The sequence below is a fragment of the Protopterus annectens genome, chromosome 2.part1, assembly GCF_019279795.1.
Source record: "Protopterus annectens isolate FY-2018-M chromosome 2.part1, PAN1.0, whole genome shotgun sequence".
NCBI classification, from domain to species: Eukaryota; Metazoa; Chordata; order Ceratodontiformes; family Protopteridae; genus Protopterus; species Protopterus annectens.
In genome coordinates, this window is record NC_056729.1 from 674616046 (window position 1) to 674641094 (window position 25049).

Sequence of the window (25049 nt, forward strand, 5' to 3'; positions counted from 1 at the left end):
AGCTGATAAAGTTCTACCACAGAAACACAGGGTACTGAGGGAAAACAGAAAGCAAATACCATAATGGAAATACTGAATAGAGAAAACTATAAAGCAGCTAAGACAAGAAGTATCATTGTTAGAAGATTATAGAAGAGGGAATAGATCAACAAAAATACTAAGAAAGATGTGATAAAAGCAATGCACGGTATTAGAACAGACCAGGATCTATTATGCACTATTGTAGATAAACTAAAAATTTCAAAACAGGCAGAAAGACTTAGAGGATACGAAGATAAGTACAAGGGAAAATCACAGAATAAGCAATTTATTGATGACCCAAAAAAGTTTTATACAGAATTGGGAAATAAGGTAAAAGGAACTGAAAGACCACCAAAAAATAAGAGGAAGTAGATACATTTTGGAGAAGTATCTATGAAGATCCTGTGGAATATAACAAAGATGCTAAATGGATAGAAGTAAAAGAAAGACTAAGACGTTTAAAGGTGCAGGACATGAAATGGGATGAAATAACAGCCAGAGAGATTGAAACTAAGTTGAGAAAAGCCTCTAACTGGGAAACCCCAGGCCCAGATGCAGTTTTGGCTTAAAGTATTAACTTCTTTGCACAAAGATTTAGTCAAGAGTAAGAACTATTTATATGTGCACCCAGAACACACACCACACTGGTTAACAATAGGAAAAACAATGCTCTTAAGAGTGAACCTGCAGGCTACCCTAAAACCAATAATTTGTCTTTCAACGACGTATAAACTATACATGGGAATTGACGCAGAGTTTATAGTCATTTAGAAGAAAGCTCAATTATGGCAGTAGAACAAAAGGGCAATAAAAGAAAGTCATATGGAACAAAGGATCATTTGTTGTTAAAGTTATAGTGGAGAATTATAAGAATGGGAAAAATCTATGTCATGGATTGACTACAAAAAAGCATTTGATAGTATCCCACATTCATGGATAAAAGAGTGCTTAAAAATGTATAAGATACACCCTACACTGAATGACTACATTACAGTAACCATGAAAACATGGCAGATCACTTTGCAATTAAGCGATGATAAAAGGACAGATTATTATCCCAGGGATAAAAATTCAAAGGGGGATATTCCAACTTGACTCTGTCACCATTGCTATTCTGCCTTGCCATTAACCCATTAAGTTGTTTACTTAACAGCTTAGGCCATGACTACAATTTGGCTCCTACAAAACAACAAAGTCTAATGACTTCTCATCTTCTCTTTGTCGATGATTTAAAACTGTATAGCTCATCAGATAAGGAACTGAAAGCACAGCTGCAGTTTGTCAAAACTTTTTCAGATGATAGTGAAATGTCATTTGGTCTTGATAAATGGGCAAAAGCAACCTTTAAAAAAGGAAAACTGCAGTACCAGGAAAACATCAGTTTGGGACAAGAATGTGATATAAAAGAACTTGAGCAAAAGGGAGTGTATAAATACTTGGGAATTGATGAAGGATCAGCAATAAAACATGAACAAATGAAAATAAAACTCAGTAAGGAGTACTTTAGAAGACTTAAATTAATCCTGAAAACACTGACATCTAGGAACAAGATCCAAGCTATAAATCAATTTGCTCTTCCTGTCCTAACTTATAGTTGTGGAGTGATTGCCTGGCCCCAAAAAGTGTTGGGCAGACTGGATATTAAAACAAGAGGGATGCTTCGTGCTTACCAAATGATTTATAAAAATCAGTGTATACCAAGATTATATATTCCACATTCCGAAGGAGGGATGGGTCTCCTTGAAATTGATTACATGTATAGATCTGCAATTGTGCGACTCCACACATATCTACTGACCTCACAAGATCCAAATGTAGTGAAAGTTATGAAGCATGAGGAGAATAAATCTAAGATGACATCTCTGCTTAATTTACCAGAAGCATTCAACATCAAGCAGGAATGGAAATCAAACCAGGAATGGATAAAAACCAGGCAGCAACTGAATGTGCTAAAAAGCAAAAGAAAGAATATAAGGTGAAGGACCAGATGAGAAAGCAAGAAATGTGGAAAAAACAAATATAGTTGCAAGTATAGAAAACTTCTGGAAGAGCCTCATGTTGATCAAGAACGAACGCAGGAATGGTTAAACAGAGGGGAATTCACATTAAGAAATGAAAGATTAATATTGGCTGCCCAAGACAGTGGGCTACATACACGCTGGTTTACCAAGTCCATTGAACATGTGGGAGAAACAGACATATGTAGGTTTTGTAAAACCGAACTGGAAACAGTCACACACCAACGCACTAATGACAGAGGGACTGTATATTGAAAGGCATAATAATGTGGCGAGACTGTTACACTGGAGATTGTGCAAAAATTATGGTATAGAAGTGTCTGAAAAACACTGGAAACATGAGCCACAAAGAATCATAGAAAATGCTGAAGTTTATATCACATGGGATCACCCAATACCAGCAGTTCAAAAGATGGCTGCTAGAAAACTGGATATAGTGTTCCAAAAAAGAAGACAAAAGTAGCATTGATAATCGCCACACCCAGTGACTACAGTGTCTTGCATACAGAGACACACAAAGCCATAAAATACCTTGATCTGCAGGCAGAAACGGGAGCCATGTGGAAGAAAGATACCAAGACAGTTCCAATAGTAGTAGGAGCAACTGGTCTTATAAACAAGAATTTACAATCGTATTTAGATATGTTACCAAATTCATGTAGCACCATATGAATTGCAGGAGGAGTCATTACTGGGCACATTGCGGGTGCTGCAAAGAGCACTTTGGCTAACATCATGAACTTTAATTGTACTTTGACTTAGGAATGGGGTCCATTCCCGTCATGGTATTAGAAACCCAACAGACTTGGAGAAATTAAAAACAAAGACAATATGATAGAAGTTTTGAAACTTCTAATGTTTTGAATGGAAATTGCCATACAGTACAGAATGGTAAATTTACTGTTTTCCTCACTGTAGTATGATTTCAGTCAGTATATTTAATTAGCAGAAAATGTAAAAAAATGTTTTTTCTTTTTATTTCAAAGTTTCAAAACTTTGATCATATGGTCTCGGCCATATGATGTTTGAAGTTTTGAAACTTCAGTGGTCTGACAGACACACACACACACACACACACACACACACACACACACACACACACACACACACACACACACACACACACACAAAATTATTCTCATGTTTTTACATTAAGATGACTGGGATATTCTATCTAGTGGCAATAAGTGGCGGCCTGGTCTATCTGAGTTGGGAAACACTTCTGAAAGATGCTAGCATAGTTGTGGCATTGGTCAGAAGGCTTAGTGACCAGTTTTCTGTGTTTTCAGTGCTAGTATAAATTTGTCATGTTTGTTTGGCTCTTGGCTCATTTCCACAGAGTGCAGCAGTGCTTGGCGTCCTTGATTGTGCCTCTGAAGAGATTGTGCAACATCTTGAGGCAAAAGCTAAATACTTGAAACTATAAACTGCACTTTCAAAGGTTAAGTGACTGACTTGTTTACTGTGATTTTATTGGCATTTATAGGTGAAATTAGCACATTTGCTCAAAACATTTCTTGCTGTTGGTCTGATTGCCCTGTGATTGCCTTATCGAAATCATTTATTAAAGTGTTTGTGGTAGCAGTACACTTTTTAGCAAGCCTTATGTTTAAACATTAAGACAACTGGGATATTACATCTACAAGCAGCAGGTGGCAGCCTAGTCTATCCGAGTTGGAAAACACTTGGAAAAAACTGCTAAAGTAGTTGTTTTATTGGTCAGAAGGTTTAGTCGCCAGTTTTATGTGTTTTCAGCATTAACAAAAATTTGGCATGTTTTCCCACTGCAGCTTGTGCAGTTAGGTGTACAGAGAAGCTAGCTTGCATGACAAGACGCACTGCCAGCAGAATTCAATATTATACAAGTTTAACCTTTTATCTACTCCCAAAAGCGCCAACAGTTAGCCCACTATTAAACTTCTCGTGCACCACACCTTTGTAAATGACCTAATGGTGGCCTGGGCATCATGGATATGCACTTTCCCATTTTTTCTGCAGCAAGGTTGGCGGATTTGGGTATTTTGAGTAACAATTGCCTCATGTATACTGACAACCAGTTATTCCTTAAAGAAACAAATACAGTATGTAAGTGATGTACATACACAATGTCACTGGAGGCAAAAGTCTCTGATACAATTACCCAAAATAGCAATCAGGTTGTCAGGAAAACACAGGCTACATCCTCTGCACAGAGTATGCACCCCACACATAGACCTACTTATGCCGAGACTCTTAAATGTAATCTTCCAAAACATCAAAGACCTCCCAGACAGTCCTCTTGCAAAAATTATCCTCAGCAAACCCAAAAGCACTCAGCAGAAAACTCCTAGCACTGAACATAACAGCCACACCCAGTGGAGCCTCAGCTACAAAGCCCATAAGGCAAGCAAATACACTACCCAGGACTTTTAGTCATAGGGGTCTCAATTTTACAACATACTGGTATCCCACAAACCAGCCTGAACAAGGAGAAAATAACAGTAAGTTGTCTATCGGCTGTCAGGATCCGCCGAGTTAGGCACACACTCAGGTCAGAGCACCACAGGTATCAGTATGCTTCACTCATAGTCCATGCAGGTGTAAACATCCCAAGATGTACCTCCCTTAACTATATGAGGAAAGACAGCATAGAGCTCTCAGACAATGAATTACAGGCTGGTATGCGTCTAGGACTGAAAAGCAGTCTGCCTTTACCAAGGATGATGCCACAATATGAACAAAACATGACTGACTTTAGTAATTAGCTTAGTGTCTGGTGTCAATCCAGTGGGAAAAAATACTTGTAAGCAAGGGAGGACATGGTTAACAAACCATGTTGCTTTGCCAAGGATGGTCTGCACCCAGCCACTCTAGGCTTTTGAATATTGGCTAAAATCCTCCATACAGCCTTTTTTAGACAATGCAAAACTGACAACCCTACCAACATAGCAAAATCAACCCAAGGGAATCTAAAGGTGTTACTGCTCAATGCCAGGAGTCTAATCAAGAAAATCAACTCCCTCCAAGCTCTCCTCACCTTGAAGAATGCAGACAACTGTGCAATTACTAAGATATGATTTAAGGCTGCAGACAGTACTAAAATACTGCAAGGCTTCAGTACATATCACACATTTAGACCAGCAACTGCTCAGGCAGGGGCTAAAGGTGGAGGTGTCTTGATCTACCACTAGGTTGATTAAACAGATGACCTGCTGGAGTTTCTCCATGCCCAGATTACCATAGCCAAAATCCTGTTCCATATCCAAGCAAGCTACAGATCATCCTCTATTTCCCAGGAAACCCACAGCTCATATTTAGACCTGCTGGAGACACTCAACATTCAGCCAAAAAACGTACTTATGGGAGACTAACTACACCTTTATAGAATGGGAAACCTACATGACCCAGAATTCACAGGTACGGAGACTCCTGGACTTTGTAAACACAAACTACTAGGCCAGATAGTGCATATGGCCACTAGAGGTACAAACATATTGGTTCATAGGTTCAAAGGAGGTAATCCCAAGTTACCCTAACTGTCCTTGATTAGATGGAGGTGATTCTCAGAGTGAATCTGTAATGTTAAACTTGAGTTGATCCAGTTGTCCTTGGTTATGGCCATAAATTGCAGAGTGAGTTTATGATCAACAGCAACTAGCCCTGTCCATAAGGGGCATGGGTGTCACCCCCAGGGTGAACTTGCGGTCTCCTATCCATTTGTCTAGGTTGTGTCTGAATAGGGTTAGTGAGGAGCTCTGATTCATGTAAATTGGAAGTTTATTCCAGAGGAACTGCAATCTCTGGGAGATGCATCCGTCTCTCCAGCATGTACTGTTAATGTCATAGGCTAGGTTAACATTCCTAGAGCGAGTAACTCTTGTGCCATTTGGCTTGTGGATGTGTAGCATTTCCATCAGCGAAAGTTCAGAGACTGCCCTGTAACCTAAGCACAAGTCGCTTCTCTGCAGCCTATATGATACAGAGTACAGTGACAGGGCTTTCAGTCTGTCCAAGTAAATCATGGTTTGGAGGCCCTGTATTTTCTTGGCGAGAGACCTCTGTGGTCGCTCTAGCTGTTGCAGGTGTCTGATGAAGTACATGCAAAAGGGAGCACTGTACACTTATTAATGGTCTGATTAAGGTTGAGTACAGTGGAGTTAAAACATCCTTAGAGCTGGATGTGATGCCCTTACTTATGACATACACAATGCAGAAGGCTTTCCTCATCACTGTGGTGTTGAATTTCAGATTGCTATCTACCTGTGTTCCCAGATCTTGTCCCACTGCGTTTGACCTTAGGGGGTGCTGTCAATACTGTAATTAGCAGGGAATTCCACACTGCCAAACGGGATAATAATGCACTTTTTTGGATTTAGTTTTAGACCGTGTCTTTTGTACCAGTCATTTGTCGTGTTAGCCTCTTCTGTAATAGGTTAACATTGTTGGCAGACTCAATGATTTCACCCAATTTGCAATCATCAGCAAAACTGGTAAATCAAAGGCTGTCTATTTTAGCCTGGACTTTTGAGAAATAGATTCCAAACAGTAAAGTGACCAGCACAGATCCTTGTGTTACGTCACTGGTGACAGGTCTATTGGTAGAGGTAGAGTCACCAACTTTGACCGTATGTGTTCTGTCGGTGAGCCAACTGATTACCCATCTAGCGAAGTAAGGGTTGATCCCCAGCTGGGAGAACTTATCAATGATACCTGAGTGGGGGCTTGTGTCAAAAGCCTTGGCTATGTCAAGACAGGCAGTATGTACTGACTTCATCCAGGGCTTTGGTGACTTTCTCAAAGAAGTCTACTAAGTTCAATAAGTATGACCTACCCTTAAAGCCAAACTGAGTTGGGTCTAGAGTTTGAAGGTTGCCTATGTCGTTGTTGATGTGGTCCATGAGGATTCCTTCCATGGCCTTGGAGAGGAGGCTGGTAAGACTTATGGGTCTATAGTTCCCCGGGTCAGCTGATGGCTCTCCTTTGTGCAGGGGGATTACTGTTGCTGTTCTCCACTCTGCTGGAACAAACCCCATTTCTCAGGCTTTGGTTAAAGAGAACTCCAAATGGGTCTGTTAGGTCCTGTTTTAGATTGCTTAGTAAGCAACCTGCAATGTTTCTGGTCCCACTGAGGCCGTGTTTTTGGCCTTGGAGAGCGCAGATGTGACCTGACCTCTAGAGATACTAGGCAGAGAACTGGTGTCAGGTATATGCTTTGGGGTATGGCTGGTGGGGATGGGGGTGTGTGTGTGAAGTTTATGCCAAATCTGTCAGCTAGCATGTTGCCAGTTTCCTCTGGTATAGTATGAATGGTACCAACTATTACCAGTTTGGCACATAGCAGGGCATTGCCTTTTAGATTCTGGACATAGTTAAAGAATGCCTTATGATTACCCTTAGCTAGGGATGCTATTTTAGCTTCATAATTAGCTTTAGAGGACTTCACAAGATTTCTGATTTGCTTGTTTAAGCTGTGGAGGGATGTCTTCCTCGGTTGAGTCAGTTCCACCTTGTTCTTAGACATCAGTTTCTTCCTCTTGTTATATAACCTGTTTATACTTGAGGTCCACCAGGGTGGCTTATTTTTTCAGGAGGATCTGGTTTTGACCCATTCAGGTACAGTGGAGTCTATACATTTGCATAAGTGTTTATACAGGGCATTTGTGTACACGTCTGTGTAACAGTCATTGTTGTCTATACCATTGCTTAAGTAGGCCGCAGTTTGATTTGGAAATGTATTTTAGTGTTTTTGCTCCTGTGCAGGTGTCAGATCAATTACTTACTTCAAATGAGACCGATTTATGGTCTGACCTTACCAGGGAAGGCATCATACAGGGTGACCTCCCCACGTTAGTGAGTAGTAAGTCTAGGACACTTGAGCCCCTTGGGGGTGCAGACTATCTGTTCCATAGCATTTGTATTGACAAAGTCCAACAACCTCTGGGGAAGTATGTCTGTGCTCATATATGTCACCCAGTTGATGGAAGGATAGTTGAAATCTCCAATGACTAAGGTGTTGGGCTGTACGGTCAGTGACTCCAGCAAGTCCAGGTTGGAGGTGTGCTTTTCTTGGTTCATGGTCAGGGACACACAGCTAGCAATAATGTGGTAGGGTACTTTGCCTATAATTGGACATGAATAATTTGAGAGAGAGTCATACTGTTTGACCAGTCTCGAGGTGTACTTGGCTTTAATGAAGACGGATATACCTCTACCTTTGGTTCTTTTACACTCATTTTGATATCAGAACATGTAGAAGGCATTGTAGCCTTGTATGGCCAGGGTGCTCTCAGTGGCCTTGAGGCATGTCTTAGTAACTGCATAGACATCAACATCTTCCAAGGTGAGAAATGCTTTCAGGGAGTGCAGTCTCATGTTTAGACTCCTAGCATTAAGTAGCAGAACCCTGAGTTTGTTTCAAGTGGATTTTGTTACACTGGAAATGTTGTTTTGACATTGCCTAAAAAAAGGCACTATAGGGTAGGCGAGCACCTTTGCCAGTATCCAAAAGCCTAGAGGAGACAGGTGCAGACCATCTCTGGCAAAGCAGTGTGGACTGCTGACCATGTCTTCCCTGCCTAACAGATATTGGATCCCCCTGGACTGACACCATAAGCTAAGCCAATTGTTGAAGTCAATCATTTTTTTGTTTATACTGTGGCATCATCCTGGTTGAAGGTAGAATGCTGCTTAGGGCTATGGTCATACCTGCCTGGGACACAAAGAGTTCAGTCATGTTTTTCTTCATACAGTCCAGAGAGGTCATTCACCCCAACATGGACTATGACAGGGTCATAACATTATTTGCTGAGTGACTTGCACGCATGCATGATTTGGCAGATCCTAGCACCTGACAGCTGACCGTGATCTTCTCCTTGTCCAGTCTGGTAAGAGGGACATCTGTGTGAATCACTACAGAGCCACCCATGAACCAGACATTAGGATTTGAGGTGTTTTGCCTTAGGGGCTTATTTGCTGAGACACTGGTGTATGCGTTATGTGTAGTGGTTTCTATTTGTACAGCAGATTGTGCAAGTGGTTTACATTTGGGAGGTCTTTGATCATTTGGCAGATTTCTAGTGAGTACCTCCATGTATGTAGGTTTATGTGTCATGACCTTATTATGTGTGAGTGAAGTGTGTGTGCTTGTTTGATGTCCAGTTTGTCATTATCTGAAAGAACGGATTCCAATTTCATAGTGTAATTACATCTCACAAACAGGATATTTGTTTTAGGAGTAAGTGGTTGTCAGAATACATGAAGTAATTACGACACTGCCTCAGGATGCCTAAGTCAATCAGGCTGGCTGGAGAAATGATAGGAAACTGTCCATTCACTACACCAGGTTTTTACCGTATGCACTATTAGGGAAGGGAGTGGGGTAGTTTGACCAGTTTTTGCTCTAGGACTAGCAAAGGGGCTTGTGCTACTGAAGGCTATGGATAATTAGCATGGCAACGCTGCTCAGTGCACAACTGAGTGGCCTGTAGTGCAACAGGAAAGCTTGGGAAATTTCATACTATGTCAGCCTTTTCTTCATTTTAACTTATGATTTTTTTTGCAGTTTTATCAGTTCATCTTAATAAAAGACTGTCACCAGTCCTGCTACTAACAGGACACTCACAACACTTTGGATCTAACAATTCCATTTCCGGCATCAGGAAGCAGTGAGGCCCAAAAAGTCCCACTTCCCCAGATCTCCGAATTGCCGAGAAAAAGCTGCAAACACTTCTGACTTTTTCTTGGCAATTCAGAATTTTAGTTGTAATGAAACCGACCCTGACCTTCAGGGAGAGCTATTCCCTGTTAGGTATGGATGGTGAAAATGCAATGACGGCTTAAATTTGGCTCAGGGGGTGGGGCTCACATAAGTAAGAGCTCTACAAGGTCTGCAGCTGTACAGAACTTTCTTATCAGTGCTTTTACAGCTGTAGGACACACTAAAAAAATCTGTTTAAGCCAGCCAACCAGTCAGCAAGCAAGCAAACCACCAACGAGGCCAGCAAACCAGCAAGGAGGCCAGCTTGCCAGCCAGGCAACAAACCAGTAAGAAGGCCAGCTAGCCAGCCAGGCAGCAAACCAGTATATAGGCCAGCTAGGCAGCCAGCAAAGAGGCCACAGGTCTGCCAGCAAGGTGGTCAGCAAGCCACCCAGTAAAGCAGCCAGTATGGATGCCAGCAAGGTAAGGGGCTAGCAAGATGGCCAGCCAGTAGGGTGGCTAGCCAGATAGCCAGGAGGTCAATAAGCCAGCCAGCAGAGTGTTAGGGCAGCTATACAGCTAACCAGTGGAGGTGGAAATGACAGTGGGAAGCCAGCCACCCAAGTAAAGGGCATGGTTGCCCTGTTCTGCTCTGTAGTGGTTAAACACAACTAACATTTTAGTTCTGTAACTTTAAAGTTAGAAATGTATACCATTTCTTTTGTTTTTTTTTTAAATTATTTTTTCTTAATGCTGTGTTCAGAAGTAAACCGGGTGCGTTCATAGGTTCATGGGTGACTACTAGGCTAACTGCACTAAAAGGGCAATTTAAGCTGAGCCCATAACCCAAGGATAGAATCAAACCCTGCACATTGTGTCTAGGAGGTGAAGACCTTGTGTTTTACATTGTGAACAGATTTTATAGTTGCTGTTTTGGAACAATTTATTAGAACTAGTTTTTAAAGGTGAATGTGTGTGTGTGTGTGTATTTATTTATTGTGGGGGGCTATGTTCAGAATTAAATGTAGTGCTTCTTGTAGTACCCTGCAACTGTCTCTTCTTCTCTGGAATGTAACCATGACTGCACCTTCTGTGATGTCATATGTTGGTCATACCCAGTGTTCCACTTTGTACAGCTGAAAAGGTGGCAACCCTATCTGAATAGTTAGTTAATGCTCAGTCAATTTTTTCCAGCTTTTTGTTGTTTTAGTGGATATACTGTTTCACTGTTTCATTTATTTTAATCACCTCTGAAGATATTTGATTTATTTTTTCTCTAAATTACTGTAAGCCATCTCTTGTATCAAAGCTGAAGCCTGAACTGCTTTTGATGTACAGCTACAGGATTCTTCCTTGTGTCTTCTAGTCACCCTTTCTGGTTGCTTTTACTTTCAGGTTTTCTAAATTCCTTCTTTGCTGTCATTCAAGCAGTGTACTTGATCACCAGTAACTGGGTTTGACCCAAAAAGAGAGTTTTGCTTACTTTCTTTTCTCTGTTTTTATTTAAAGACTGGGAGAGCTGAAATTAAGCTGTTGATCAGTGTGCAGCCATCTTGGAAGTGGGGTTCTAGTTTTTCCCTTATGGTTACCCCAGGCATAGACTGAATCAGACCTGGATCAGATCAGAAATAGGAGTCTGACATACAGGCCAATCAATTAAAGCTCGAACAGAAAGGTTTCAAGAGGTAGCTAACCTCTTGCCAGATATAGCCAGTGTCTTGGATTCCTTACAAGGGGGAATAGCAGTTAAGGTCACTCTCTTTTTGGAACACTAATTGGGAATTAATGTAGTGGTTGTGATAGTTATGAGAAAAGACAGGTGTATCATATACAGTCCACAATAGTCTATCACTTTTCTTAGAAGCCAAGTGTTGATAACTTGGGTGCTCTATAACAGAATTTGAGACAATGTGGAAGAATTTAGGCGGCTGTGGTAGAAATCACTTTCTCTTCTGCAGTTTCATAAGCTCAATTTTTTTTCCAGAAGATTTTTATTTATTTATTTTTGATAACCGGGTAGTGTCTGACTGGGAAAAACAAAGCCCATTTTCAGCGGAGACCTGGGGAGAAAAGCTCCCAAGTAAAGTTAGAATAATTAAAGCAAATAATTCATGGTACAGTACATAATGTTTCTAAGAAGTAAACATAATACATAATGCAGTAAAGACAAGTTAATAACAGACAATAATCACATGCACATGAGTACAAATAAAGATAAAGAAACTTAACATAAAACATCAAAACAAAATTGAGTTAATAGACAAGAAACATATATATATATATATATATATATATATATACATATACATATATATATATATATATATATATATATATATATATATATGGGTCTACTTCGAATAACCGAACCGCCACTTCACCGACACCCAGAAGATCAAGACGGAACGACCGAACAGGTAGGTGATCGAAAAGGCGATATTCCGACAGCCGAAAGACCGACAACGGCAATGTGTGAGCGCGATCCGGTAAGTGTGCGATAGTGACAGATTTAGGATTGGGGAGCGGACAGGTAAGTGTACGATAGTGAGGGATTTTAGGTTAGGGTGTGGGAAAGGTGAGTGTGCGGTAGTGTCGGACTTAGGGTTCCGGTAAGGTAAGTGTGTGATAGTGACGTAGTGTAGTGTAGGGAAGGGTTGAGTGTGTTAGGGTTAGTATGTGGGTGGAGTGAGTGTGCGATAGTGACGGGCTTAATGTTTTAGGGTGGGTTAAGTGGGTTAGGGTGCAGGTAGGGTAAGTGTGCGATAGTGACGGTGTTGAGGTTTAGGGGTGGGTTAAGTGAGTTAGGGTTAGGGTGCAGGTTGGGTAAGTGTGCGGTAGTGTTGGACGTTAGGGTTAGGGTTTAGGTTAAGGTTAGTGGATATGTTATTGTGTGCAATGTGTAGTTTACGTTTTTTGTGTCGGTGTAATGGTGTTCGGTTTTTTGAGTTGTTGGTGATTGTCGGTGTTGTGTGTTTTCGGTTGTTTGGGGTCGGTAAATTGTGTGTCGGTGAATCGGAAGTTCGGTTATACAAAGTAGACCGATATATATATATATATATATATATATATATATATATATATATATATATATATATATATACACACACATATTATATATATATATATATATGTGTGTATATATATATATATATATATATATATATATATATATATATATATATATATATACACACACACACACACACACACACACACACATACACACATATACAGGTCCCCTTCTGAGGATCGAATTTTTAAAACTTCGAATTTCATATGGCTGAGACCATATGATCGAAGTTTTAAAACTTCGAACATTCTGAATGGAGATCTCCATACAGCACGGAATGGGAAATTTTCTCTTTTCGAAGCTGCAGTGCTCGGACTTGGTATATTTAAATAGCACGGGGTGTGGGGGGTGCAGGGGGGCTTGCCCCCTTGCAAAAACGTCCAGGAAAATTTTTTTGTTTTGTTTTTTTTTTTTTTTTCTTTTAGGAGTTCAAAGTTTTGAAACTTCAATTATATGGTCTTGACCATATGAAATTCAAAATTTTAAAACTTTGACCATCTGAAGTAGACATATATATATATATATATATATATATATATATATATATATATATATATATATATATATATATATATTTTTTTTTTTTTTTAAAGTAATGTATGTCCGATGGCTGAGTAATATTGCTGACAGGGAGAAGACAGCGGAAGAATAGGAGAGGTCAAGAGCAGGAGCGAAGAGAAAAAAGAGAAGATAGGAGCAGAGCAGGGAGTTAGGTTAGCCAGAGGAAGTGCAGGAGCATAACCAGTGACTAGAGAAATATTTTGTAAGGAGCTGTTTTGAAGTTGAGTATTAGGAATGGATAGTAGGTGCTGGGGAAGGGAATTCCAAGATTTGGCTATGGTGTAGCTGTATAAAGAATCACCATGAAAGTTGTGGGTTTTGATAACTTTGAGCAAGATTTTATCAGCTGACCTGAGTGAGGAAAGATTAGTATAGGGTTGAACGAGGTTGGATAGGGCTGGGCAAGTCTGGTTTATGGGTAACAGAGTGTGCTACTATTGACTGGTTTAGGGTGAGTAAGTTTGGGAGTTCAATCCAGTTTAGTTTTTGTAGAGTGATGCAATGGTGAGACCTATGGGGAAGGTTAGTGGCAAATTTGGCGATTTTATTATAACAAGCTTCTAGGCTATTCAAGACAGATTTACGAAGGTTTGTGAAGACTTGACAATAGTAGAGAAGGGTGGACAGGAGGCGAGTCCTGACAGTGGCTATCCTAGCATGTTTAGATAGATATGGTTTAGCCCTGTACAGAGCACCTAATTTTATGTGGACTTTTTTGACTGTTAAAGCAATATGTCCGTCAAAGTTTAGGTTGCAGTCTAGGGTAACACCAAGGAGTTTAGTTTGTTCGACAGATTCAACTTTTGTGCCATTGAAGGTGAAGATAGAGAGATATGTTTGTTGGTTTTTATTGGCGGAATTGGAAAATACCATAAGTTTAGCTTTGTTAGGATTTAAAATGAGTTGGTGGTCTGATAGGTATTTTTCGATGTTATTTGGGGCGGTCAGACTTTACTTGGAGCTCATTTAAGGAATGGTGGAGCAAATAAGGGAAGCATCATCTGCATATTGAATGATGGAGCCAAGTGTAGCTGCAGTACAGAGATCATTAGTAAAGATAATAAAGAGAAGTGGGCCTAAGATAGAGCCTTGCGGGATGCCAACAGTGATGGGTAAAAGGGGTGAGAGTTTGTATTCCCATATGGTGGCTTGTTTACAGTTGGAGAGGTAGCTGTGGAACCAGTGTAGAGTATTGGAGCTGAAGTTGAGAGAGGCAAGTCTGTTGAGGAGTATTTAGTGGGATACAGTGTCAAAGGCTTTTGACATATCAAGGAAGGTGGCAGGGACAAGGTGTTTATTGTTTTTGAGGTGGTTTACAGTACTGGTGAAACTTAGAGCGGTGTTAGTACTATGTTTGGGGCGGAAACCATGCTAAGTAGAAGATAGAAGGTTGTGTGTTAGAAGGTAGTCTAATATCTGTTTATGTAGGCATTTTTCTAAGATTTTGGCAAGTGGTGAAATTATAGCTATAGGCCTATACTTAGAAAGGTCAGTGGAGGACCCTCCTTTGTGCAGGGGTATACTATGAGATATTTTCCAAAGAAGGGGGGCATACTGTTCAGAAATAGAGTGGTTACTAAGCATAGATATAGGATAAGAGATTGATGTAGCAGGGAGTTTCAGAAATTCACCAGGTAACTGATCTGCAGCAAGAGTACATGGTTTTATTATAATTAAGAGGTTTTGTATATAACTAGTATGGATTGGTTTAAAAGAGAAAGAAGGAGTATTGAGGTCAGTGGGGGGAGGTGGTATGGAAAGTGCGGAATTGGCAGTATTGTTAAGCAATGAGATGATGGAGATGATGAAATGGCTACTGAATTGTGTAGCTATACAGTCTGTAGAGCAGCTAGTTGTTGGGGCTGGAGTGGATGGTTTTCCTGGGTTTAGGAGGAGGTTGACTGAATGCCAGAATATTTGGGGGTTGTTTTGGTATTTTAGTTGGCATGTTTGGAAGCAAGTCTTTTTGTCATGTCTAATTTGGTTTTTGGCCTGGGTTCTGAGCTGTCAGTAGGTTGCATAATTCTTATTTTTGTCTTTGCGGTAGCGAGCCCAGCACGATCATTTGCCTCTGTTTTGCATCTTTCACCATTTATTTATTTTTTTGGCAATAAGCTTGACTTTGATTGATCCTGGTGTTATTCTTGACGAGTGACCAAAATGTATGGACAAAGTGTCAACCATGATCAAGACGTCTCGTTTCCATTTGAAGTATTCTGTAGTTCAGACCGCCTGATGATCTCTCAGTTGTATATGCCTTGGTGTCTTTTTATCTTAATAACTGTATCACCCTTTACCTTGAGCCACTCGAGAAAGAAACAGACTGGTTACAGTGAGTTTCATCACACAGTGGTATGTATGACTGTCAGCATATCTGTCATGTTATTCAAAGACTGCGCTGACTTCCTATCTGTTTTTGGATTCTACTTAAATTTTGGGTGGTGATTTTTTTTTTTCCTAGCCTTACATGACTTCCGTTCCTTATACATGAGCAAAACAAGCTAGTAACTGGAACCATGAGCAGCGATAAACAGTAGTTAATTAAAAATTTCCAAGTCCACAACTTACTTGAAAAGTTGCCTTTTTAAAAGTAATAGTGGTTTATTCCAAGAGTTTAAAATCCATAATGTAGTTAGAAGTGCTTATTCCATAAGCTTGCTTGCTCCACAAAGTACTGAAAAAGCTGCAAGTGCAGAAGACACTTTCACCCAGATAGACTTCATTAGACAAAGAAACTGAGCAACACGTTGCACTTAGCTTATATAATGATTATGATTATATAAGTTAAGCGCAATGTGTTGGTCAGTTGCTACTTTCTGGACTTGAAACTTGTGGAATAAGCACTTCTAACTACATTATGGATTTTAAACTCTTAGAATACAGAACTATTACTTTTACTAAAATTTTCCTATTACTTTTAAAAAAGCAGCTGTTCAGGTAAGTTGTGCACTTGGAATTTTTTGAATTTACTGTTATCCCTGCTCATGGTTCCAGTTACTTTTTTGCTTTGCTAGTCTTCCCTTACTAGTAACAGACTTGTCACTGCACTAATACTGTTGTTTTACTTTTCCTTTTACATGAGAGTTACAAGTTCATTATTACCCACCTTTGGCCACGCGTTCAGCAGGGCCCACCTGTGGCTTGAAATTTCTGAAGTGTGGCTGTTCACATATCAGGCCCCACGTGGTGTCTTTGGAACAGTCCCATAATAAAGACTTCTCTTTTTGACCGTACTTTTAATAATGACCCATTAAATTCACATTTATTTCAGTCACAGTTCATTAGTATTTATATCTGCTCTTACATGTTATGCCTGTACTGCTTAACCATCTTAGTAAAACTCATAGTGAAGCAGAAGTTGAGGGGGGAGTTCTTATTTGGAAAATATAAGTGACATTGTTGACAGAGTGAAACTGCCAACTCTGGATTTCAGAAATAATGACAATTAGTACTTGATCTAAACAGCTTCACAGCATCTGTTGAAGTCAAAGGCAATAAAGTTTAGTTTACACGTGCTTGTTCCCTTCTTGCATCCCTATGTCTATTCTGTACACTGTGGTCTAGTTTTAGGAAGAACAAGTCTATTATGATTCCACTATTGCTTCTGATATTATCAAAGAAACCTTAGTGCAGTAGTCCTTACCTGTTCATCCAAAGATTGTGGCATTCTCTTACCTACTGCTTGACTAAACACTACAGCCTAGCTGCACTCACTATCTTGTTCTGTGTGTAGTACAGCTGGGCACTGTACTACTCCCTACGATTACCTGAAATATCACCCTGTGGCTGACAAATGTGTGGAAAGAATGCAATTTTGCAAAGGACACTGATACCACTAATATGTCAGGGATATTGAAGCACTGTCTTTATGATCAAAAAGGGTGCCCTAATATGAGGACTGGCATTACGGGTCTATATCAGAACATCTACGTATTACTACATCAAATGTTCTAATATCGAAACATTTCAATCGAAACATCGAATACTCAGAACAGCAAATTTTTTCCCTGGGAAAAAAATTGCTGTTCCAACAAACATACACACAACACAAGCACACCAAAATACATAATCCACACATATACACTTCACAAAACCTTACACTAAACCATACATACACTACTAGCTATCCACTTACTTTAACCCAACCCTAAGGTCCCTAACGCACACTCACCTTTATTCGCACACTTACCTTAACCCGGTCTGTCGCCTTCGCTCCACAGTCGAGGAAATAGCAAAGCTGCAGAAACGGCCCAACGAATACTTTCCCTAGGAAAGTATTTGATATTCTGCAGCTTCGCTATTTTCAGCGTTCGATGTAAAGAGTTCGATATTAGAACATTCAAAGTAGTAATATTTCGATGTTCTAATATAGATCCAGCATTACTGCCTCACCCAATCTTGGGGTAGGGATATTGAGGCATCTCTGGCACACAAGGCTGAGACTCAGTGGGAACATCAGGTATTACCTAGTGGAGTTTGAGTCAGTCAAACACATACTGGTGTGGTGCACTTTGCACTAGGTAACCGAGGGTAACAATGTGTGGAGGCTCACCTCTCCTCAGAAGACAACAGCAGCATATGTTCAGAGAAGCTTTTTAGAGAAACATTCTTAGGGGAAAGTATAGGCTACCCTTCAGGACAAGCAAGCTGGCTCATTCCCTGTCAGGAACTAAGGGGTAACCCAGATTCGCAGAAGCAAAGAAAGGGGAGTATGCCTCTCAACTAGCTCATGAATGCCTGACTCCCAACCCCTTGGAAGTTATGGACTGAATGGTTGCCAGTAGTGGGGCCAACAGGCAATGTCTTGGGGGAGCAAACAACTCCTCTGTAATAATGCTATGACTGCATATCTTCATATATGCCTGAACACCAGCTATCCTTCTCATGCAGCTCTTTTCTTTCAGTGACTAACGACTCATGAAGTGATCTGTTTTGAGATGCTGTGTGCATATCCCATAATGAAGAAACCACTTTGTCTTGTTAATCTTTTTCTGTTCTTCTCACAAGGGTTTTCCCTGCTCTGTCCCTACATCATGTTATTCACTGATCGACAGTCACACTGCATACTGCTGGTACCCCGCATGCTGCTCAGCATAACAGCGTACAATATTCCTGCTGTATAAGCTTCACTTTAACATGTGACCTCACAGCTGTGGCAAATACAACACAAAGTTACATGTACTTATGAGTTATAGTCCTGTATACTTTGCTTTTTCCTGGTTTACATTAAGTATGGAAATGAAGCTTGGACTAGTGTACCCTCCCTGCATTCTGTTTTAAATACCTAAATAGATCCAAATACAGAAAACAAAAAATACAGATGGTTTCAAACTGCTACTTATATTAAGAACAAAATCTAAAATAAAAGCACAACATTATACTGACTACAGAAATCATGTATTTTAAATGTGAACTGTTGCACTGCTTACCTCCTCTAACATCTCCATCTCATCCATCAATTGCTGTGTTTCTTCCTTTACAGCCATGAGGAAATCTGTTACGGACTGACGGGGGTGTATTCCCTTTTCAAAGCGATTATACATACCTCTCCAGAACCTGCAGCAGAAAAGCACTGTTTTCTAGTTGACATTTAGAAAATGTTACTTTAATATACTTAAAGAAATAATAGTAACCAAAAGTAATGCGCCCAGTAGTCATCAAGGAAAACCGAACAGTCCAAATTCTGGATTTTGGATTTTTCAATTTGAGGAGGTTCTGGGGAAGATTCAGTTTTGAGTTACTGTAGACAAGAAAGAAGGCCAGCTGGAGGTTATCTGTATGAGAGAAGGGTCTAACTCTTGACAGGAGAAGCCAGCTAGGCTTAGTATTGTTGACAAGTAAAGGTATATATAGACCTCTTCAAGCATGTGAATTATCCTTGTTCTGATGAAGTCATTGTCTATGATGAAAGCGCTTAACAACTAATGGATTTTGCTGGTGTTTGATTCAAATAAAGTGGAGTTTTCCTTGATGGTTACTGGGTGCATTATTTTTGGTTACTAGTATTTTTTTCGTGCATCCTGGAACTTTTTATCACATAAAGAAATAAACCAGTTGTGCGCACACAATGGTAATTCATTTTGTACTTGAACAAAAACAAAATTCTGAACTTGAGTGACACTTTTTCTTTATATCTTTGGGTTTACTTCGGTAGACCGAAATTTCACTTACTTGAAATCCATATCACTGTGACGAAAAGGCTACCAGCACTAGAACACCGACCTCCCGGAACACAGACTTACCACTCCAGGGGTGTGGGAGGCAAAGCCCCCCACATGGGTGGGTTTGCTTTCTTTCACTTTACGTTTTTTTACAGGATGGCCAACTGTTTACTTACCATATGTTTAATTTCAGAACTAAACAGAAAGCGCCTGTAGTTTGTGTTGTAATACGTTGGGCAAGCTGCCATCACAAACAATAACTCAACCTTTACAATTAGTGATTATCACTGTTTAAAATAGTTATGCAAAAACGTAACCATATCATGGGGGGTTATGATTAAGCCTCTGATCACAACTAGGTTGTTAGGTGACAGAGACAGGTGTGTCAAAAACTTCTCCTTCAGAATGAAACTTGGGAGGTGAATCTTTATATCCATGTTGAAGACACCTAACAATATGGGTTATGATTAGGGACCCATATTTGTAATGCTTTACCTGCGCCCATATATTACAAAACTCGAGAAAAAAGTGTAGTAAGCACACTTACCACTGCCACAGGGTGAACGTCCACCACTGAAAAATGTTGGGAAACAGTTATACACTTCTGACTTTTTTAAGAAAAAAACTCCCCAAGTGTTTAATAGCCTCCCGATGCTCTGGACAAAAAAACATGTTCATAGGTTCATAGGTTCATACTAGGCTATCTGCCCTAGGGCATTTATAAGCCTAGCCAGAGTGTGTGTGGCTTTCACCACCCCTTAGGATGAGAATACTATACCCATTAGTTTGCTGTGCCTCTGTCCAGCAGTGACACAGAGATGATTCCCGGGGTAAACCTACGATCTCCCATCCACTCGTCAAGATTTCTCTTGAACAGAGTCACATGGACTGGGATTCTGTTCCATAGTGTAGGGAGTCTCTGGATGATGAATCTGTCCCTCCAGCACGTCCTATTTATATCCGTGTTGAGGTTTAAGTCTCTTGCTCTCGTGGCTCTGGTGGATTTGGATTTTTTGAGGTGGAGCATGTCCATTAATTCCGGGTTGGACATGGCCTTGTATGTCAGGCACAGATCACCTCTGAGCAGACGGTATGCGACTGAATAGAGCTGGAGTTTCTTCAGTCGGGCATCGTATGACATATGTTTGAGCCCCTTTATCCTTTTGGTGAGGAACCTTTGGGGTCTTTCCAACTGCTGCAGGTGTCGGGTAAGGTACATTCGAATGGGGCGTTGTACTCAATCATTGGTCTGATAAGTGAAGAGTACAGGGGTACAATGACCTCTCCTGATCTGGATGTGAATCCCTTCATGATCAGGTGGGCAATGTAGAAGGTCTTCCTAACCACTTTGGCAATGTGAGTGTCAAAAGAGAGGTTACTGTCAACTTGGGTCCCCAGGTCCCTGATAACTTCTTCCATGTTTAATGGATTACCACCTATGTGGTAATTAGGGTTACCTTGTTTTTCCCAAAGGGTATGACTATACATTTTTGGCATTTAGCTTAAGGCCATGGCTCTGGCACCAGTTATCCATTTCTATGAGACCTCTGGAGGATGTCTGTGTCTGATGGAGTGTAAATTATGGTGCCCAGTTTGCAGTCATCTGCAAATTTTGTCAGCCACACTACCCCTAGGTTTGCCTGCACTTCAGTAAAATAAATGCCGAACAAGAGGGGCCCAGGACTGAGCCCTGTGGGACACCGCCGTGACCGGCTTAGAGTCTGACATGGCACCAGCAACTCTAACCCTGTGTGTTCTGTCCTTGAGCCAGTTTGCAACCCATCTTGTGACATATGAGTTTACATCGAAGCTGGTGAGCTTTTCTATGATGCCCGAGTGGGGTATTGTGTTGAACGCTTTTGCTAGGTCAAGGTAGGCTGTGTGATCTGCCTTACCCTCATCAATGGCCTTAGTGACTGTTTCGAAAAAGTCGACCAAGTTCAAGAGGCAGGATCTGCCCTTGACAAAGCCAAATTGGGTAGGATCCAGTGTCTGTAGGTCCCCAATGTCTTTATTTATGAGTTTCATTATGATCCTCTCCATAGCTTTGCAGACAAGGCTCGTCAAGCTTATGGGGCGGTAATTTCCAGGGTCCGTAGAAGCACCGCCTTTGTGGAGTGGGACCACAGTTGCCATACGCCATTCTTTGGGTGCGATCCTGTAGTAAGGCTAAGATTAAACAGCAGCCTTATGTGTGGGTTTAGTTCCTCATTGAGTTTGTGTAGCATACAGCCGGGGACACCGTCCGGTCCCATTGATGCTGTGTTTTTTGCTTTAGAGAGAGCAGCTCTCACCTGGGCATCTGAGATGTTTGGGAGGCTAGACTCTGGTGGGATAGATATTTCTCCTTTTGGGGGAGGGAGGGGAGAAATTTGCACTGAACCTGTCTGCCAGTATGTTGGCAATGTCTGTGGGTTCAGTGATTTTTTTATCATTTTGGACTCATTCTGAGCATATCTGGGAGTTTCCACCCAGGTTTCTAACATAGCTAAAGAAGGCCTTATGATTGTCTTTTGTGTCATTAGCAATTTTTCTCTCAAAGTTGGCCTTGGATGATTTTATGAGTGATCGTAGTTTTTTGCTAGTATTGATCAGAGATGCCTTCCCTTTTAGGGATTTTGCTCTGTCATGTAGTAGCTTTCTTTTCTTGTTGAAGAGTTTGTTTATGGCTGGGGTCCACCAGACCGGGCGCCTGCCTTTGGTGGTAAGGGTCTTGATTTTATTAGGGATTGCTTGATCCATACATTCCTGGAGGTGCTCGTAGAAGGCATTTGTAAGGGTTTCAGCAGTGTGGGTTGTGGTTTCCACTGGCTCGGGGGCCTTGAAGGATACCACTCCAGTCTTAAGAAGTGTGAAGTTTGCTTTTGAGAAGTTCTTCACTGTGGTCTTTTGCTGGGGTGGGGCGGGATGTGGATCTCCAATGAGATTAATTTATGGTCTGATCTCACCAATGAGGGATATACTTGCGGTGTGGAGCATTTTGACCCCATGTTTGTGATGATCAGGTCTAGTATATTTTCTCCACTTGTGGGAATGGTGACTAGTTGTTCCATAGCATTTGAGTTTATGAACTCCAGGAACCTTTGGGCTAGGGTATTGGGGCTTGAGTAATGTTCCCAGTCTATGTTTGGGTAGTTGAAGTCACCCAATATGATGGTGTTTGGAGAGACATTCATACTCTCCAGTGTCTTCAGGAAGGCTGTGTGGGTTTCCTGAGTTTGAGAAGGTGGTCTGTAGCATGCTACAAACTGTAGGGCAGTTTTACCTATGGTTAATTGCACCTGGATGGTCTCCGATGCTTCGCGCGTTGCCACTAACCTGGAGGTGTGGGTATCCTTTATGAATATGGATACTCCCCCTCCTTTTGTGGTTCGGTCCGGATTTTGGGGCCGGAATGCATGATATGAGGTATAACCTGATAGTGCTGGGGTGCTCTCAGGAGCCTTGAACCAGGTTTCAGTCACAGCACAGACATCGACGTTCTCCATACTGAGGAGGGCTTCGAGGGCGTGCATCTTGAGGTTTAGACTTCGGGCATTGAGCAGTATTACCCTTAGTTTTTCTCCATTTTTGTTTTCTAGGGCGGTAGGTTTATCATTTGAGCCTTGCCTAAAAAAGGCTTGTCAAGCATGTCATCCCAGGCAGACAGACATTGGATCCCCTTAGAATGACACCAGTAATTAAGCCAATTATTAAAGCTGATCATTTTGTCTCTGTATTGTGGCATCATTCTTGGTGAGGGTAGGATACTGCTCAGGGTCAGGGTCATACCTGCCTGGGCTACATAATCTGAGAGCTCCTCTATGTCTCTTTTCATGTAGTCCAGGGTGGTACGTCTCAGGTCGTTCACACCGGCATGGACAATGACTGAGTCATACTTGTACTTGCTGTGGAGTGACCTGAGTGCTTGTGTTATGTGGCGGATTCTAGCGCCTGACAGGCAGCTTACTGTGATCTTTTCCTTGTTCAGTCTGGTGAGTGGGACGTCAGTGTGTCTGACTATGGAGTCACCTATAACAAGTGTGTCTGGCATTGTGTTTGGCCTTAAGGGCTGTGACTGTTTAGCACACTGACTTTGAGAACTATGTGTTGCATGTCTTATGTCTTGAGGTGGCAGTTGCTTGGGTGTCTGCTTTGGAGGCCTCTGTAGTTTTGGTAGATTTTGATCAGTGCCTCCGAGTATGTCTTTGTGTGTTTATGTGTTTGTTTTGCAGTTGTGATAGTTCTATGTGAAACTGGGTTTGTGGTGTGAGTGGTTTCCTTCTCCTCCTGTCTGGTCTTGCCAGTCCTGAGTTGAGAGAGCTCAGCCTCCAATTTGGCTATATAGTTGCATCTCTCACATGTATTTGTGTTTTGTGGGATAAGGAGTGGGTTGTCTGTGTACATGAGGCAATTGTAACATTGCCTCAAGATGCCCAGATTCACCAGCTGAACAGGAGAGGACGCTAGCAACTGACCCTTCGACATGCTAGAAAAAGTGAAAAAGTTTGCTGTGTAACTGAGTCAGAAGGGACCTATAGGGAAATGGGTACTCGAGGGGATTCTAGGCTAATGTAGTACTTTGTTTAGTATATAAGTACTTTACCTATATAAAAATGCTTTAGGAGCAAGTGCTGAGCTTTTGAGATACAGAATAGACTGTTTAGATTGCAAGTAGAGAAGTTCTAAGGGAAAAATTGAAGAGCAGACTTTACAGAGCCAGAAATAGTTTAACCGGCGCTGCCCAATGGTGCTCTACGGGCAACTCCGCGCTAAATCACGCAAAAGCGGGCTTTATAGCAGGGGGTTGAAAAGAGCTAGGAATTGACCCAAAATGGCCAATAGACTACAAGTTTCTGGCTGGAACCACTGCTCTAGGGACGAATAGGCTGCTCAGTGCTCCCCACTCCCACTGGTGAACAAAGAAGCTTCCCTTTATCCAAATAGGATATGGAATAGCACAGGAACCAAGCCAAAGCCCAGAGATCAGCAAACTCTGAAGACTGGACTATTCTAGTTCAGTAAGGCGGGAAAACAAGATTTTTTTTTTTTTTTTTTTTGCAGAAAACAGAGGAAAAACAGACAGTAAATGCTATAAATGCTTTTAAATGGCTAGCACACTTGAGTGTGTTAGCCTACAGGTAAAATTAAGCAACAAATAACTTTTTTAAAAGTGCAAAACAGTTAATCAGCACAAAAACAGTTTAAATAGAATGCAGAGCTGTATAAACTGGCAAAAATGCAGTCGCTAAGCAGTAAATAATCAAAAAGCCAGAAAAAAATACTTAAATCAGGAAAAAGTCACTCTTTTGCTCTCTGCTGCTTGTAGAACTCTGCAGGACACCATGAGGAGCTGTGCTGAGTTGAATACAAGCGAAAAAGCGCGCTAAAATGGGCTTTATTACAGGGGGCTGAAAAGAGCTAGGAATTGACCCAAAATGGCCAATAGACTACAAGTTTCTGGCTGGAACCATTCCTCTAGGGACAAATAGGCTGCTCAGTGCTCCCCACTCCCACTGGTAAACAAAGACGCTTCCTTTTATCCAAATAGGGATATGGAATAG

General features: G+C 41.1%; 1 protein-coding gene across 1 annotated transcript in view; it reads right to left on the bottom strand.

The window, feature by feature from the left end:
* MTMR7 (myotubularin related protein 7) overlaps positions 1–25049 on the bottom strand; it is a 901754-nt gene that overhangs the window by 51033 nt on the left and 825672 nt on the right. The window contains exon 13 of the mRNA XM_044062411.1: positions 18775–18901. Coding sequence (XP_043918346.1) covers positions 18775–18901 — 127 coding nt within the window. The remainder of the gene's footprint in view (positions 1–18774; positions 18902–25049) is intronic.